General features: G+C 35.7%; 1 protein-coding gene across 1 annotated transcript; it reads left to right on the top strand.

Moving 5' to 3' along the window:
- Positions 1 to 11,799: 11,799 nt before the first annotated feature.
- On the top strand, positions 11,800 to 16,618 carry rgs1 (regulator of G protein signaling 1; the record flags this gene model as incomplete). Its single annotated transcript, XM_079820437.1, has 4 exons — positions 11,800 to 11,834; positions 12,011 to 12,090; positions 12,660 to 12,826; positions 16,442 to 16,618. 4 exons carry the CDS (start codon positions 11,800 to 11,802, stop codon positions 16,616 to 16,618), a joined length of 459 nt encoding a protein of 152 aa, XP_079676563.1.
- Between the last annotated feature and the right edge of the window lie 392 nt (positions 16,619 to 17,010).

The raw sequence follows: 17,010 nt of genomic DNA, 5'->3' as shown, positions 1-17,010 counted from the left end.
TACTGTATATTACACCCAACTCAGCAGGAAAATGAAATGGTTGCTCACATACTAAACAGATGCTACAATTATAAAGGACTTTATGTGGCCAGACATGACCGTCTGGTTGATCTGGTTGCAAAGGACTTGCGAAAGATAATTTATGGACATGATAGTAAGATTTACAAGCATAGCACCGTACAGGTTTACTGGTTTCATCAGAATACATCTGACAGTGACTACTTTAAAAACATTCCAAATACTCCTGACATTGTAATTGTAAAAGAGGTTATGAAATCTGTATGTATCTTTGAGGTGGGCTGCTGTTTTGACCTGTATATGGATACTTGTTACTATTCCAAACTATTGAAATATCAACCACTGGTAGATCTCATTCACCGATTTGGATACAACTGTAAATTAATAACTCTGGTGTTTGGAAGTTTAGGCCATGTTCATAAGAATGTGGTCAGGGGGATGCAGTTAGGGGGGCTGCAAAAAAAGGAGGCAAAAAGGCTTGCAAAATGTTGCTCCGTTTCAGCCACCATAGGGAGCATGCAAATATGGAGACGGAGATGTTTTGTTTATCCTTAATGTGTTAAGTATTGTAAATGGAAGGACCTGTAAAAGTATGTGAGCTATGAATTATAGACCTGTCACCTTGTCAATGACTCTTCCCAGAGTATTTGGATCTTGTTTTCTTTGCAATGTCTTTCAGATCCAAATAAAAGCATTCAAATGTGTGTGTGTGTGTGTGTGTGTGTGTGTGTGTGTGTGTGTGTGTGTGTGTGTGTGTGTGTGTGTGTGTGTGTGTGTGTGTGTGTGTGTGTGTGTGTGTGTGTGTGTGTGTGTGTGTCACATGAGTGTGTGTGTGTGTGTGTGTGTGTGTGTGTGTGTGTGTGTCACATGAGTGTGCATATATCCATGCATGCACACAGGTCTGAGGCCAATATGTTTGCAAGCACACGTGAACGAAGATAATGAACATGCTCCTGAACACTAAATGTTTCTCTAATTTTCAATCTCCCCCATTCGTTTTCAATGGATAGTCATTTTTTACCAATATAAGCGCAGATCAATGAGGCCTCCAATCAGTCAGTTTTAAAAATAAATACAAAACCTGTCCTAATTGAAAGAAATCAAGTTGACAAAAATTCCGATATTTGGTGATAATATAGCATAGCGAGAGATTTATAGGCTATATATATATTTTTTTAGGCTGGTCATTTTTGACCGGGAACACCATGGGGTCATCATACACCATCATACGTTTTTTGCTAGTTTCAGCCCGGCGCAGTTATTATTATCATGTCCAGCGCCCCGTTGTTTAAATAGCAAATGCACATCTGCACATATACATCTGTTCACCCATGGGCGTGCTGGTCTGAAAACGAGGTGTGTTCAAGCGTATTGTTGGCGCATTGCAATTTTGAGGCAACTGTAAACGACTGCGCCATTGACCAACAAACCTGGTAAAGTCAATAGCGCTGTATTTTTGTGTTATTTAAAGGGCGAGTTAGTAATATGCGCCAAAAGGCGGGTGCACAATACGCGTACACTCTGCTTATTACACACACAGGTCCGCACAGCAGCACTCCAATTTTTTTAATATTAAAAATAAAAGGATTCCTCTCTGGAGAAGCGTTCAGTCTTTCAGCTCGCAAATTCTGCCATGTAAATAGCGAATCCGCCATGGTGCAAGCGCAACTGGCTTTTAAAGGGAATGGGAGATGAGACTCTGATTGGTTTATTGCACGTTACACACAAAACACACCCATGACTCATTAAGACACTAGGTACAACCCTTTTGGATCATGCGCCTGGCACACCGACCGTTTTTTCCGTTGTTAAACTAGCACAAACGGATTCAGACATGCCCTAAATGCACCTGGGCCGTGCACTTCAGACCATGTGCTCAGATCATTAAAATTGGGCCCCACAAGTGTAACAAGGTGGGGGGAAAATACCACAAAAGTAAAAAAATATCCAAACATTTTTAGTCCAATGCGATAACATTAACTAACATTTTCGGGTTACAAAAAACGTGTTAACCACAAATTGTTGAACTGCATGTACAATTTCTTGTCCCCCATTAGAAGCTTAAGGATGCAGTCTATAAATCATTAATAAAGCCTTAAGCATTATCAATCTTAAAGTTAATTAGACTAACACCATAAAATCGTAATCATCATAATTAGCCCTAAAATCGAGCGATTTTTTTAATAGCTATTAAAGTGAAAGAACTGAGGTTTCATGAATCATAAATGGATGTTGACTAATGAACTGTTTCATGAGCTGTGTGAGATCGGGCAGAAATGTGTCATCAGTACAAACACAGAAGACTGATTATAGCTCAGACTGTACAGAATATGTCTTACCATAAGGTAACCTAAATGGATGTTTGCTCTACATATTAAAAACAAAGCTTTTTTTGCATTTGAGAGTGGCAAAACTTTAATTGTGGGAAGTGTAATAGAGACAAGTGTTACAGTGATATGATCAAATGTGTTGTTGTGTTTAACACCCCACAGTGCTACTTTTAGATACACCAGATGTTTCTGCAAAAGCATTTGACCCTGACGGGAAAGAAAAGCTTAAAGAGATAGTTCACCCAAAAATAAAAATTCTGTCATTTACTCTCCCTCATGTCGTTCCAAACCTGTTTGACATTATTTTTTCCTTGGAAAATGAAAAATATCTTAGTGGATTTTTTCTTTGTCCATACAATGAAAGTCAATTGTGTTGAATGTTGTTTGGACCCCATTGACTTTCACTGCATTAAAATAAAATGTTGAAACACTACTTATTTTGTGTTCCACAGAAGAGAGTCAAACATGTATGGCATGAGGGTGAGTAAATGATGACACAATTAAACATTTATAAATAAGCAATAAATATAAAAATAAATAAAAAAAATTGAGTCATATCCTCTCTGCTTTGTGAAATGAAAGCATAAGTAGGCTATTTACTCCTCTATATGAAGTTTATACCACCATCATATTGCTAAGCTACACAAATGAAAAAATGTAGAAAGGGTTATGGGTGTTTTTGCTGTCACCCTGGAGCAGACTAATAAACACTTACGGCACATCATCTCTCCACCACCATTATATAGTTATGCAGCAGAATATAGGCAGTTAATGATATATTTTAGCTGACGCTAACAGAAAATCAACACACAAGAACTTCAACCTTATGTTTGTTTGTGTAACATTACCAGACAGATGGCATGGCAGTGTGTGATGCTTTTGCTTTTTTATGTGTGATGCACTGATAACACAAATTAATCTCTGTTGATGCTTGTAAGAGTGGAGGGGTGGGGTGTTGTGCACGTGGATGCTTACTGCGCAGCAGGCCAAGAGGAACAGAGATGAGGGGAAGTTCATTTAGGAACCACAGCTCCCCCAGCTGGATAACAGAGTATGTACACTTGGACACAGGACATGAAGGTAGTTCAAGTTAGCAAATGCTAGACTGTAGTGCCATAAACAGTTTTTGGTCAAATGGTTAAATGTGATTTTGGAGTTGGGGAAATACTTTATTCTGGTGGTGGTTTATACAATCCCATTTCCAGAAAAGTTGGGACATTTTGTAAAATGCAATAAAAGAAGAATCTATGAATTGTTAATTCTCTTTCAACTTTATTTACCTGACACGAGTACAAAGAAAAGAAATCCAATGTTTTCACTGAACAACTTAATTGTATTTTGTAAATATAAACAAATTTAGATTTTGACAGCTGCCACACTCTCCAAAACTCCACTCTCCACTCTCTTGGGACAAAGGCATTTTTACCACTGTGTCACATCCATTTAATTACACTTTTTAATTGTTTGGGAACTGAGGATGCTAATTGTTGCAGTTTTGCAAGTGGAATTTTTGCCCAATCTCACCTGATACAAGACAGTCTGTGGTCATCGTTGTCTTTACATTTTCAATAGGAGACAGATCAGGCCAGTAAAGTGAGGCTTTAGGAATTCAGAGTTTAAATCCCGTCTGGCTAGCACGCTTCCCATAATGGTTACGCATTAGGGCAGTAGGCAGAGAGTAGGCGTCTTTTGTGGCTGTTCGAACACATTTGACCACATAAGTGTTTACACTATGAAATCAATCCGGTTTCCTCTGGAAGTGGTCAAAAGTGGACAAGCTCAAAACGTTTTAGACCCCCATTTTCCTGATTGCATTCACACCGCCAGTAGGAACTCTGAGGTGGCATGAGCCAGGTGACAGCAACATCATTTAAGCATGGCATTCAACAACGCCAACAACTCTGTAGCGTAAAGGTTGAGAAGTGCCTGGAATATGGCTATTGCTTTTTGTCCATGTTTGTGGAGTTTGTTAGTGGAGTAAATATAATGTGAACTGTGTGTTTATGCCGCTTTTTAAAAATGGTGGGTATTGTTTCGTATGGCATGTGTTCAGCTAATGAATGTACACTTACGTCACTTGTAGTTCCTATTGTGCTGCCTGTGTTGGACCCTACTCTGAAGTAGGAGCTAAATTAGTCCCTCCAAATTTCTAGAACTAAAATCGTTCCTAGCCTCCTGTGGCATGAAGACGGCAAAAAGCATGTTCTTCCGCCAATAGTTATGGGAACTATGAAAACGTTCCTCTGGTACATCTAAGCATATCCACTCTACTTTGTATAGTCTTAGAAGGCAATATAAGGCTTGGCATTGTCTTGCTTCCCAGGAAACATGTTGATGGCAATATGTCTCCACATCAATGGTACCTTCACACACATGCAAGTCACCCATACCGTCTGCACTGATGCATCCCTATGACACATGTTTGCTTTTGTACCTGTCACAGATGAATGTCTGTATGCTCCCTTTCGTTTTTGGGACTGAGAACTCAATGTCAGTTTTTCCCAAAAACAAGCTGAAACATGGACTCATCTGACCACAGCACACATTTCCAATGGCTACATTTCGGACGCAGGGAACATGGCAGCATCTCTGCATTGAACAGGTGTAAAGCTTTACTCCTTGTGTAATTCAAGTGGCATTCCTTGATGCAGAGGCTGACTGTGTTCAGTGACAGTCGGTTTTTCAAGTATTCCCGAGCCCATGTTGCTATTTTTTAACACAGCAGCATGATAGTTTCTCATGCAATGCCATCTGAGGGGTCAAAGGTCACCACATTCAACATTCTGACACAGGCAATCTCTGGATTCCTGAATCTTTTCTCAATATTATATATGGTGAAAGAGCTAAATACTTTGCAATATTGCATTGAGATCAGTGATTTATGAATCGTTGAATTCTCTCCTCAAATTTAGCACAAAGAGGTGAGCCATGACCCATCTTTGCTTTGGTGGATGCTCCTTTTATACCCAATCATGATACGCTCACCTATTACTAATTGACCTGCTAAACGTGGGCTGTTTCAAAACAGTTTAACTTCGATTTCACAAGTTCACACTTATAATCAGATATAATATAAAATATGAGTATTTGACATGCTGTCCGAGGAGAGGGCTCCAAGCTCAGAATTTAGCCTGAACCCAGAGCAATTTTTTTTTTCAATACAATTCACAGCAGGAAGTGCTGTCAGTGCAAATAGTATCAGCAGACAGTATCTTATTCTGAAAGACAAAATATTGTGCAGAGACAGACATAGGGAGACATAGAAAATCAAACAGGGCTGCGTTTCCCGTGAGCGTTGTTAGCCAACTATGGTCGCAAGTTCCGTCATTATCAACATAGTTCAACAAGTCTGTGTTTCTCGAAACCATAGTTCCGACAAACATTCGCAAACAGTATCGCAAACTCGTGTGGTTGGAACGACAGCTCTCGACCTGTTGTTAGAAGCATAGTTTCTTGTTTGCATGACTTGTAGACTTAATAAATCCTTATCTTAAGCAAAATAATCAAGCTGACATTCAGTACAATCTGTATATTTTATTTAGAATACATACAAATGTAATTTACGTTTTTTAGTTCGTCAAGAGATTTAAAGCACCGTTTTTAAAGAGTGCACATGTGCATACGTGCTCTAGTACGTAAGGACGAGCCAATGATTGAATCTGGAAATAAAGCAAAATAACTGAGAAAAATTAGAATTAGTCCTCAGATGCCATGTTCATAATTTATAGTAAAAAATCTAGCATTAATTCAACCTTAAACAGATCCATTAAAGGAAGTTATTACTCCACCACATGTGTGACGTCATTAACCCACGTGGTTGAACGACAAATTTGCGACAATACGGTTTCGCGAAACAGTCGTCAGTAGCTATTTGATTTTTTCAACGATGCATCGTAGTTGAGCAGTGAGTTACATCGTTGTACGGGAATCGCACCCCTGGTTGGTTATAATATCCAGAACAAATCTATAGGCAGTGCTGAGTGCAACAAGTTACATAATAATGAGTTAGGCCAAGTGTCATTATGAATGAATTATGAATTATGAAAAACTACCAGTGAATAGTTTGGAATACTTTCGATTTTCTAATGTTTTTGAAATAAAAATCTTATGCCCGCTACGGCTGCATTAATTTAATTTAAAAAAAATAAGTAAAAACTATATTTTTAAATGTTAAATGTAATTTATTCCTGATCAATATTTTGTGGAAACCATGATACATTTTTTCAGGATTCTTTGATTAGTAGACAATTTAAAAACATTACATTTTATTTAAATAGAAATGTATTGTAACGTTATAAATGTCTTGACTCTTAACTGTCACGTTTTGACCAATTTAATGCATCTTTGCTGAATAAAAGTATAAATTTCCTTCAAAAGAATAATCTTACTCACCCCAAACTTTTGAATGGTAGTGTATCAGGCATAATACACTATGTGTGACAGGTGAAGTGAATAACACTGATTATGTCTTCATCACAGCACCTGTTAGTGGGTGGGATATATTAGGAAGCAAGTGAACATTTTGTGCGAGTTTGACAAGGGCCAAATTGTGATGGCTAGAAGACTGGGTCAGAGAATCTCCAAAACTGTATCTCTTGTGGAGTGTTCCCGGTCTGCAGTGGTCAGTATCTATCAAAAGTGCTCCAAGGAAGGAACAGTGGTGAACTGGTGACAGGGTCATGGGTGGCCAAGGCTGATGCCCGTGGGGAGCGAAGGCTGTCCTGTGTGGTCCGGTCAAACAGACGAGCTACTGTAGCTCAAATTGCTCAAGAAGTTAATGCTTGTTCTGATAGAAAGGTGTCAGAATACACTGTGCATCGCAGTTTGTTGCATGTGGGGCTGCATAGTCGCAGACCAGTCAGGATGCCCATGCTGATCCCTGTCCACCGCTGAAAGCACCAACAGTGGGCACGTGAGCATCAGAACTGGACCACGGAGCAATGGAAGAAGGTGGCCTGGTCTGATGAATCACATTTTCTTTGACATCACGTGGATGGCCGGGTGCATCGCTTAACTGGGGAAAACATGGCACCAGGATGTACTATGGGAAGAAAGCAAGCCGGCGGAGGCAGAGTGATGCTTTGGGCAATGTTCTGCTGGGAAACCTTGGGACCTGTCATCCATGTGGATGTTACTTTGACACGTACCACCTTCCTAAGCATTACTGCAGACCATGTACACCCTTTCATGGAAACGGTATTCCCTAGTGGCTGTGGCCTCTTTCAGCAGGATAATGCGCCCTGCCACAAAGCAAAAATGGTTCAGGAATGGTTTGAGGAGCACAACGAGTTTGAGGTGTTGACTTGGCCTCCAAATTCTCCAGATCTCAATCCAATCGAGCATCTCTGGGATGTGCTAAACAAACAAGCCTGATCCATGGAGGCCCAACCTTGCAACTTACAGAACTTAGAGGATCTGCTGCTAACATCTTGGTGCCAGATACCACAGCACACCTTCAGGGGTCTACTGGAGTCCATGCCTCGACAAGTCAGGGCTGTTTTGGCAGCAAAAGAGGGACCAACACAATATTAGGTTATGCCTGATCGATGTATAAAATGTAACAAAATGTATATATTTAATTTAACAACAACAAAAAAATTACAAGCAAATACTGTAAAGATAAAAATATTACCAAAGTCTATGCGTTTGTCAGGTATGGTTCTTTCTTTTTTTCTTTCTCTCTTTTTTTTTTCTTTTTGACAGTGTTTCTGTGCTGGCATCCATTGAAACTAATCTGCCTAGGACTCCAATACAATCCCATTGTCTGAAAGAACATTTAATGAATACTTGGTTAGAAATCCTGCAAAATTGCTTTATGGTATACATCGCCTGAACTTTTATATAATATATTGAACAATGCGCAAATGTTCAATTATAAATTTATATGCATTTTTGTTTGATCAGGAGTTTTTAGACAGACTGAACTATATATGGGCAGACTGAACATTTCATGATACCAAATCAGCCCGACTTTACTTCTTATTACCACCCAACGTTTGGCAGGCACAGCTTGATTTCTATCTGGATTCTCCCGAAGAGAATTCTAAATTTAGTTTCTTGTTTTCAAGCTTGACAAAGGGAATGCCTGATCTCACTGACCCTGTCGAACACAAAAAACACACAGACGTCAGGCACACACACATGAGCTTACACAGGTGCTACAAACAAATGACATAGACAAATCAGTCAGTCCCAAAGACATGTTTTCAGCTCTGAGTTCACTTCACAGCCCAGTGTAAACGTATGATACATTACAGTCAATTCTACCCAGTCTGGAAATCTAAAAATATGAATTAATAATCTTGTTATACCATTTCTGAAACTGTGCACATCTCCACTTTCAAATTTGAGGATGAACCAGAGTATGAACAATATGAACAAAAATGAGAGGAGCACAAAGTAGCCTGAATACAATGCAAAGGGACAAATAAAGCTGAATGTGTGTGTTCTTGTGCGTCAGAGTGAATGAATATCCTTGATTTCAGCAGTCAACACAGGTGAGCATGTCCTCACTCTTGCCAGCTTTTTTGGAAACCAAATTCTCCTGGCCATGTGTAAGTCATTATGCATGCAAATCTGCCAGAGGATTTTCCATTGCTTCTAGAGATTTACATGGCCACTGACAGACTGAGACAATAATAAAGGAAAGCTCAGAGGGGATCCAATAGAAATTGTTCTTTTTTTATATGAGATAAAAATAAAGGTTAGGTGAATCGTTTGCAGTTTGGGCACTATGTCCGAAAAATAGAAAAAAAGGGGTCAAAAAAGGTGCGGGAAAAAAGGACATTCATCTGTTCCATAACCTTCAAATGTAGTATTACCCATGAATCAACCCATAACCTGTGGTAGGAAGTTTAAATACCACTTTTCCACTGGCCGCCCATGACCATCACTCCACTTTTCCTGAAAAAGGACTGTAGCAACCCCTGATCCCACAGTATTCAAAATCACAGCTCATTATCTATTAAACCAAATAGACAACCACAAAATCAAAGGATTATTGGACTGATTTTTGGCACAATCAGATAAAGACGACGTAGTTGGATTCATAAGCCACAATTACTTTTTTTTAAATTGTGTTTTGTGTGTCATGAACAAAACAAACACATTTCTGCATTATTAAGCACTAAAGCATTATAAAAAATAAGATTGTTACGTTTTAAATGATTAAACAATAGATATACTGTTAAAAATTATGAAGTAATGTGATGAACGTGTGAACCTGTGTGAACTTAAGGAGAGCTGACTTCCACTAAAATCAGCTTGTCATCACCAAATCATTGCAAAAAGGCATCAGCATCATTTGTTTGCAGATGCCTCTTTGTTTGGTGTTTTGTATCTAATGCAATGACTTTCAGAAGTGCTTCTAAAGCATCCAAATACTTTTTGGCATGTGTGTTATATGATATGATATTTGAGATATACGTTTGGTGCTTTGACTATGGGCAATGATGGAAAATTGAACATGGGAGATCCTGTATTCCGGTATTATTGACATCATTGACAGGATTAGATCATAAATAGGCAAATGCATCAATTTAGGTCTAATTCAACCACATGCTATTTGGTTATGGCAGGATTTCCATTCTGTCATTTCAATATTGTGGATATTTGTGGTGATGTTGAAGACCCACCTGGACCATCACAGAGGCAGGTGTTGGTGTGGTACCAACCAGATCCAGGGGTGGCCAAGTTCAAACATGCACTAGTAGCACTACTAAGTATTTGTGCACAACTAAATTTATTTGAAACATTACCCAATGTTTAAAAATATGAATGTATTACAATAATGAGCTTTTTGTGACCAATACTTTATAAGTTGAAATTTGCAGTCAAATGCAGAGAATATTATGCGGAAAAATTCTTAGTGGCTATCTAGCACAAAACTTACCTAAACTGCTCTTTCCCATGTGTGTCATACTGTGCAACTTTTGCATAGCAGGTTTCAAGATAATCAACCAATATATATATATATAAATTTTCAGATAGTTAATGTTCTAACACTTTTATTATATATATATATATATATATATATATATATATATATATATATATATATATATATATATATATATATATATATATATATATATATATATATATATATAATAAAAGTGTTAGAACATTTACTATCTGAAAATTGAAATAATTATATTATATAAAATTGTCCAACTTGAAGTTTTAAAATGCAGTAATTGCCCCTGACTAATTTGACATACAGATACTGAATAGTTAGTATTTTCATATTTAAATATACTTTGACATGTAATATTATATATATTATATATTATATATATCTTGAAGTATTAAATGCATTAATTGTCCCCGACTAATTTTAGATACAGTTACTAAATAATTATTATTATTTGCATATTTAAATATAGTATTTAATATATTGTTTATTATTTTCCATCTTGAAGTATTAAATGCATTAATTGTCCCTGACTAATTTTAGATACAGTTACTAAATAATAATTATTATTTGCATATTTAAATATAGCATTTAATATATTGTTTATTATTTATTCTTTTCCAACTTGAAGTATTAAAATGCATTAATTGCCCCCGGTTTATTTGAGATACAATTACTGAACAATGTCTATTATTTGCATAGTTAAATATACTATTTAATACATTTTTTTTTCTATCTTGAAGTATTAAAATGCATTAATTGCCCCCGACTAATTTTGGGTACAGTTACTGAATATTTATTATTTGCATATTTAAATATACTATTTAAAATATTAACATATTATATATCTAATATATTACAAAAATGTATTTATTACCATTGACATTTACTGTTTGTAAAGCAAAAGAAGCTTGAAACATCAACTATAACAACAATACACTAAAATACTTTTTTATTTTTGTTATCTACACATTACTTTATGGAGGGCTTATGACCTTCGCATTCCGATAGTTCACACAAAAATTTAAATTATGTCATTATTTACCCTTGTGTCGTTCCAAACCTGAATGACTTTGTTCTGTGGAAGATGAAAGAAGAAATTTTGAAGAATGTCGCTTGTTTAAATTTTAGCATCTGCATCCACCTAGAATTTTTCCTACCTCATCTAGACACATAAAGATATGTAATTTTAAGTATTTGACCTATGTATTATTTGTAAGAACTGCCTCACCGAAAAATGGTGAAGCCATTTTGTTTTTGATTGCATTTTCACAAATTTTCAAATGAAAGCAGGTATCAAAATAATATGATACTTTCTCATAAGCATCTCTATTTTACTTGCATTTTATCAAAGTTACTTTTTTCACTGACGAGCAGGCCATCACCTCCGTGGTGAAGATGTTTTCTACATGACCTTACAGACTGAGGAGGTGACCCTGCCCAAAGCTTTGCATGCTGATTTCCATGTGTTCCATTCATGCCAGTAAATGTGTATAGACACTCCAGAGCCAGAAAGAGTCAGAGAGTGAAGGAGACTCCATGCAGAGGACACTGCTGACAGAGATGGCCATAAAGTGAGTCCCTGCTTATTAATGATATTCTTAAATGATATTCAAGATTTGAAGTTAGGAATATTATTGGCAGAATGCAACTGGTTTGAAATGCTAGGCGTTTTGTAATCAATATATTTGAAATCTATATCACAATCAGCTTCACCAGTGAAGGATCTCCATGTAATTTTCAAGGGTAGATTTTGTTGCTTTCCTCAGGAACCTGTTGATGATGTGGACTCCTGGGGTGAGTCCATCGAGAAGCTTCTGTCCTGTAAAGGTGAGAAAATTCAGTTCTGGATTCAGTTCAATATAATGGATAATATATTCTGCTGCATTCACTAGAGATCTGTTTAAGAAAAATCTGAAATATTATTCTTAAAGATTTTGACAATCTTTATCAGCAATAAAAAAAAAAAAGTGTTCACATTTGTGTCATGTAAATGAACGACCAAAACAAACAGTTGAAAACAGTGTCATGTAAACGGCCCCTTATAGAATCATTTAAAGATTTATTATGTTGTGTTTATTGTCTGTACAGAAAGGATAAGATTTGAGACTTGAGGATTATCAGGTGTTTAGTTGCATAATGCAAATAAATTAAGAGTCTGTCGATTGTAAACACTAGCCAAATTATTTTTGACTAAAGTCAGTGGTTCATGTTAAAGTGAAGTCCTCTCAATCTGCTTCCTGTATAAAGATGTATCAAATAATTGTAAGTTATATGACATTTAGCTGCTTGAATTATATTCAAATGCTCAAACTTTTAAAATGTCAGTTTCGTCATATTGGAGAACGAATACTTAACTATTTGCCACAATATATTCTAACAATGGTGTCATGCTGCAGCGGGACAGATGGCTTTCCAGGACTTCTTGAAGTCGGAATACAGTGAGGAAAATATTCTGTTCTGGCTGGCATGTGAGGAATACAAAAAGATAACGAGTACACCAGAGATGATCAGCATGGCGAACCAAATCTACACTGAGTTTGTGCAAACGGAATCACCCAGACAGGTGAATACAGCCCTCCGACTGAACTGTGCTGAACTCCTGTAATGTCATACTGAGGAAATCTATTAGTAGGTCCTTCTGCTCAATAGTGTGTTAGCGAGCTTCACTTTCATCCTTGGGGAAGTGAAATAATTCAGCATTTTAAGATAGAAATCAGATATTAGTTCAGTCTTAAAGGGATACTTCACCCAAAAATAAAAAATTCTGTCATCATTTTCACTCAAGTTGTTTTAAACCTTTTTTCGAGTTTCTATTTTCTGTTAAACACAAAAGAAGATATTATGAAGAATTTGGGTAATCAAGTAGTTGCTAGTCCCCATTGACTTCCATTTTATGAAAAAAAAAAAAAATACTATGGAAGTCAATGAGGACCAGAAACTGTTTGGTTACATGTTACAGGTTTCATTCTTTTGTGTTCAGCAGAAAAAAGAAACACATGCAGGTTTAGAACAACCTGAGGGAGAGTAAATGATGACAGAATTTGTATTTCTTTATTTATTTAAAATTTTACTTTAACTACATAAGTCCCATTATATCCACACCCAGAGTTGGGGAAGTTACTTTTAAAAGTAATGTGTTACAATATTGTGTTACTCCCAAAAAAAAAAGTAACTAATTGCTTTGCTTAGTTACTTTTTATGGAAAGTAATGAGTTACTATCTCTTTAACTAAATAAGTCCCATTATTTCCACAACCAGAGTTGGGGAAATGTACTTATAAAAGTAATGCGTTACTATCCCTTTAACTTAATAAGTCCCATTATATCCACAACCAGTGTTAGAGAAAGTTACTTTTAAAAGTAATTTTTTACAATATTGCATTACTCCCTTAAAATAGTAACTAACTGCGTTGCTTAGTTACTTTTTATGTGAAGTAATGCATTACTATCCCTTTAACTACATAAGTCCCATTATATCCACAACCAGTGTTAAATAAAGTTACTTTTAAAAGTAATGCGTTACTTTTCATTTAACTAGCTACATAAGTCCCATTATATTCACAACCAGTATTGGGAAAAGTAACTTTTGAAACTAATGTGTTACAATAATGCATTACTCCATTAAAAAAGTAACTAATTGTGTTGCTTAGTTACTTTTTATGGAAAGTAATGCGTTACTATCCCTTTAACTACGTTAGTCCCATTATATCCACAACCAGAGTTGGGGAAATGTACTTATAAAAGTAATGCGTTACTATCCCTTTAACTTAAAAAGTCCCTTTATATCCACAACCAGTGTTAGAGAAAGTTACTTTTAAAAGTAATTTGTTACAATATTGCATTACTCCCTTAAAATAGTAACTAATTGCGTTGCTTAGTTACTTTTTATGTGAAGTAATGCATTACTATCCATTTAACACCATAAGTCCCATTATATCCACAACCAGTGTTAAAGAAAGTTACTTTTAAAAGTAATGCGTTACTTTTCCTTTAACTAGCTACATAAGTCCCATTATCTCCACAACCAGTGTTGGGAAAAGTTACTTTTGAAACTAATGTGTTACAATATTGCATTACTCCATTAAAAAAGTAACTAATTGTGTTGCTTAGTTACTTTTTATGGAAAGTAATGTTACTATCCCTTTAACTACATTAGTCCCATTATATCCACAACCAGAGTTGGGGAAATGTACTTATAAAATTAATGCATTACTATCCCTTTAACTTAATAAGTCCCATTTTATCCACAACCAGTGTAAGAGAAAGTTACTTTTAAAAGTAATGCGTTACTTTTCCTTTAACTAGCTACATAAGTCCCATTATATCCACAACCAGTGTCGGGAAGGGTTACTTTTAAAAGTAATGTGTTAGAATGTTGCGTTACTCCATTAAAAAGGTAACTAATTGTGTTGCTTAGTTACTTTTTATGGAAAGTAATGCGTTACTATCCCCTTAACTACATTAGTCCCATTATATCCACAACCAGAGTTGGGGAAAGTTACTTTTAAAAGTAATGTGTTACAATATTACGTTACTCCCTTAAAAAGTTCCCTAATTGTGTCAGTTACTTTTTATGAAAAGTAATGGGTTACTATTCCTTTAACTACATAAGTCCCATTAAATCCACAAAAAGTGTTGGGAAAAGTTACTTTTAAAAGTAATTTGTTACAATATTGCATTACTCCCTTAAAATAGTAACTAATTGAGTTACTTAGTTACTTTTTATGGAAAGTAGCATTACTATCCCTTTAACTACATAAGTCCCATTATATCCATAACCAGAGTTGTGGTTATAATGAAAGTTACTTTTAAAAGTAATATTGAAGTGACAAAGGACCATCTTGTCTCTTAGGCTAGAGGTGTTGTAGGGTTATCTGACGTATGGGATCCAAAACAAGACGCTTCCAGTCCAGTACTGCAGTGCATTTATCACCTTTATTTGTCACAGTTCCAATGCTCAAACACATAGTAATCCTCATACCCACTCCTGACACGGTCAAAATTTTTTGCTTCCCTCATTACACATGACCTCACTTCCTCTCTGGCTACCTATATATCCATTAAACCCACACTCCATCTGGTGTCTAACAGTGGAACTACAACCGATATTTAAATAGAGCATAATGGCTCTTACAAATATGTTACAATAATGCATTAGCCTACTCTCTAAAAAGTAAGTCCCATTATATCCACAACCAATGTCAGAGAAAGTTACTTTTAAAAGTAATGTGTTACAATATTGCGTTACTCCCTTAAAAAGTTAACAAATTGTATCAGTTACTTTTTATGAAAAGTAATGCGTTACTATTCTTTTAACTAGATAAGTCCCATTATCTCCACAACCAGAGTTGTGGAAAGTTATTTTAAAAGTAATGCGTTACTTTTCCTTTAACTAGCTATGTAAGTCAAATTATATCCACAACCAGTGTTGGGAAAAGTTACTTTTAAAAGTAATGTGTTACAATATTGCGTGACTCCATTAAACAGGTAATTAATTGTGTCAGTTACTTTTTATGGAAAGTACTGCTTTACTATCCCTTTAACTAAATAAGTCCCATTATATCCACAACCAGTGTTGGGAAAAGTTACTTTTAAAAGTAATGTGTTACAATATTGCGTTACTCCATTAAACAGGTAATTAATTGTGTCAGTTACTTTTTATGGAAAGTAATGCCTTACTGTCCCTTTAACTACTTAAGTCCCATTATATCCACAAACAGTGTTGGGGAAAGTTACACTATTGAGTTGTACATTTGCAGATATTTTGTTGTAAATTTAAGAGTAATGTGTTACTAGTTACTTGGAAAAAAGTAATCTGTTTATGTAACTTGCATTACTTTTAATGCGTTATCCCAACATTGTCCACAACAACAACAACAACAAAAATTATCACAAATTTTAATATTATAGTTTGATATATTAACATTCTCAAATAATGATTAAACATTTTTAACCCCATCTTGACACCTTAAACTCCAGCTATGTCATTGAAATGGCTAAAATTAAACAATACACAATTATTTATTTGTTTGTTTGCTTGCTTGTTTGTTTAGTTAATTATATAGATATTTTTTATTTATTTATGTGTTATTTATTAATTTGTTCATTATTTTTTATTTATGTTTTAAGTAAAAGGAAAGAGGGGAAAAAAGAAAAAAATCTATTGCCATTATTTTCAGGTCAACATTGATTCTGGGACTCGCACGAATATTACAAACAACATCTCGGAGCCGACCCTGAACTCATTTGATACTGCACAGAAGATGATCTTCAGTCTAATGGCGAGAGACTGCTATCCCAGGTTTCTGAAGTCTGACGTCTACCAGTCCATTCTGCAAAAGCATGGAATGAGTTGACTGCATAAAGACTAATGGTACATTGAGTTTAACTATTGCCAGCAACTTTTTTTTTATTTAAGATTTTATATTTGGTAAGCAAGACGTTTTTAGTTTTGGACTGCACTGAAATAGCTTTATTTCCATCATGATGTTGCCATCCCAAGTTTTTTGAAGGAGAAACATGTTTACAGTGTCACATTAGGATATATTCTGATATATTTCAAGCACTGTTGCCTTTTGTTTTATTTTCCCTCATCACAGAAAATCAAACCATTTAACTCATATTAAACACTAACAGAAAAAAAGTCATGCATCGCAAAAAAATCTTAGGAATCATCCCATATGGAATTCAAAGGATCTGTTATGGGCCTGAACTAATTCAGTAATTTCCTGGTTTTCAGCATACTGTT

The sequence above is a fragment of the Gobio gobio genome (assembly GCF_949357685.1).
Source record: "Gobio gobio genome assembly, chromosome: 6".
NCBI lineage: Eukaryota > Metazoa > Chordata > Actinopteri > Cypriniformes > Gobionidae > Gobio > Gobio gobio.
This window is presented reverse-complemented; position numbering and strand designations above follow the sequence as displayed.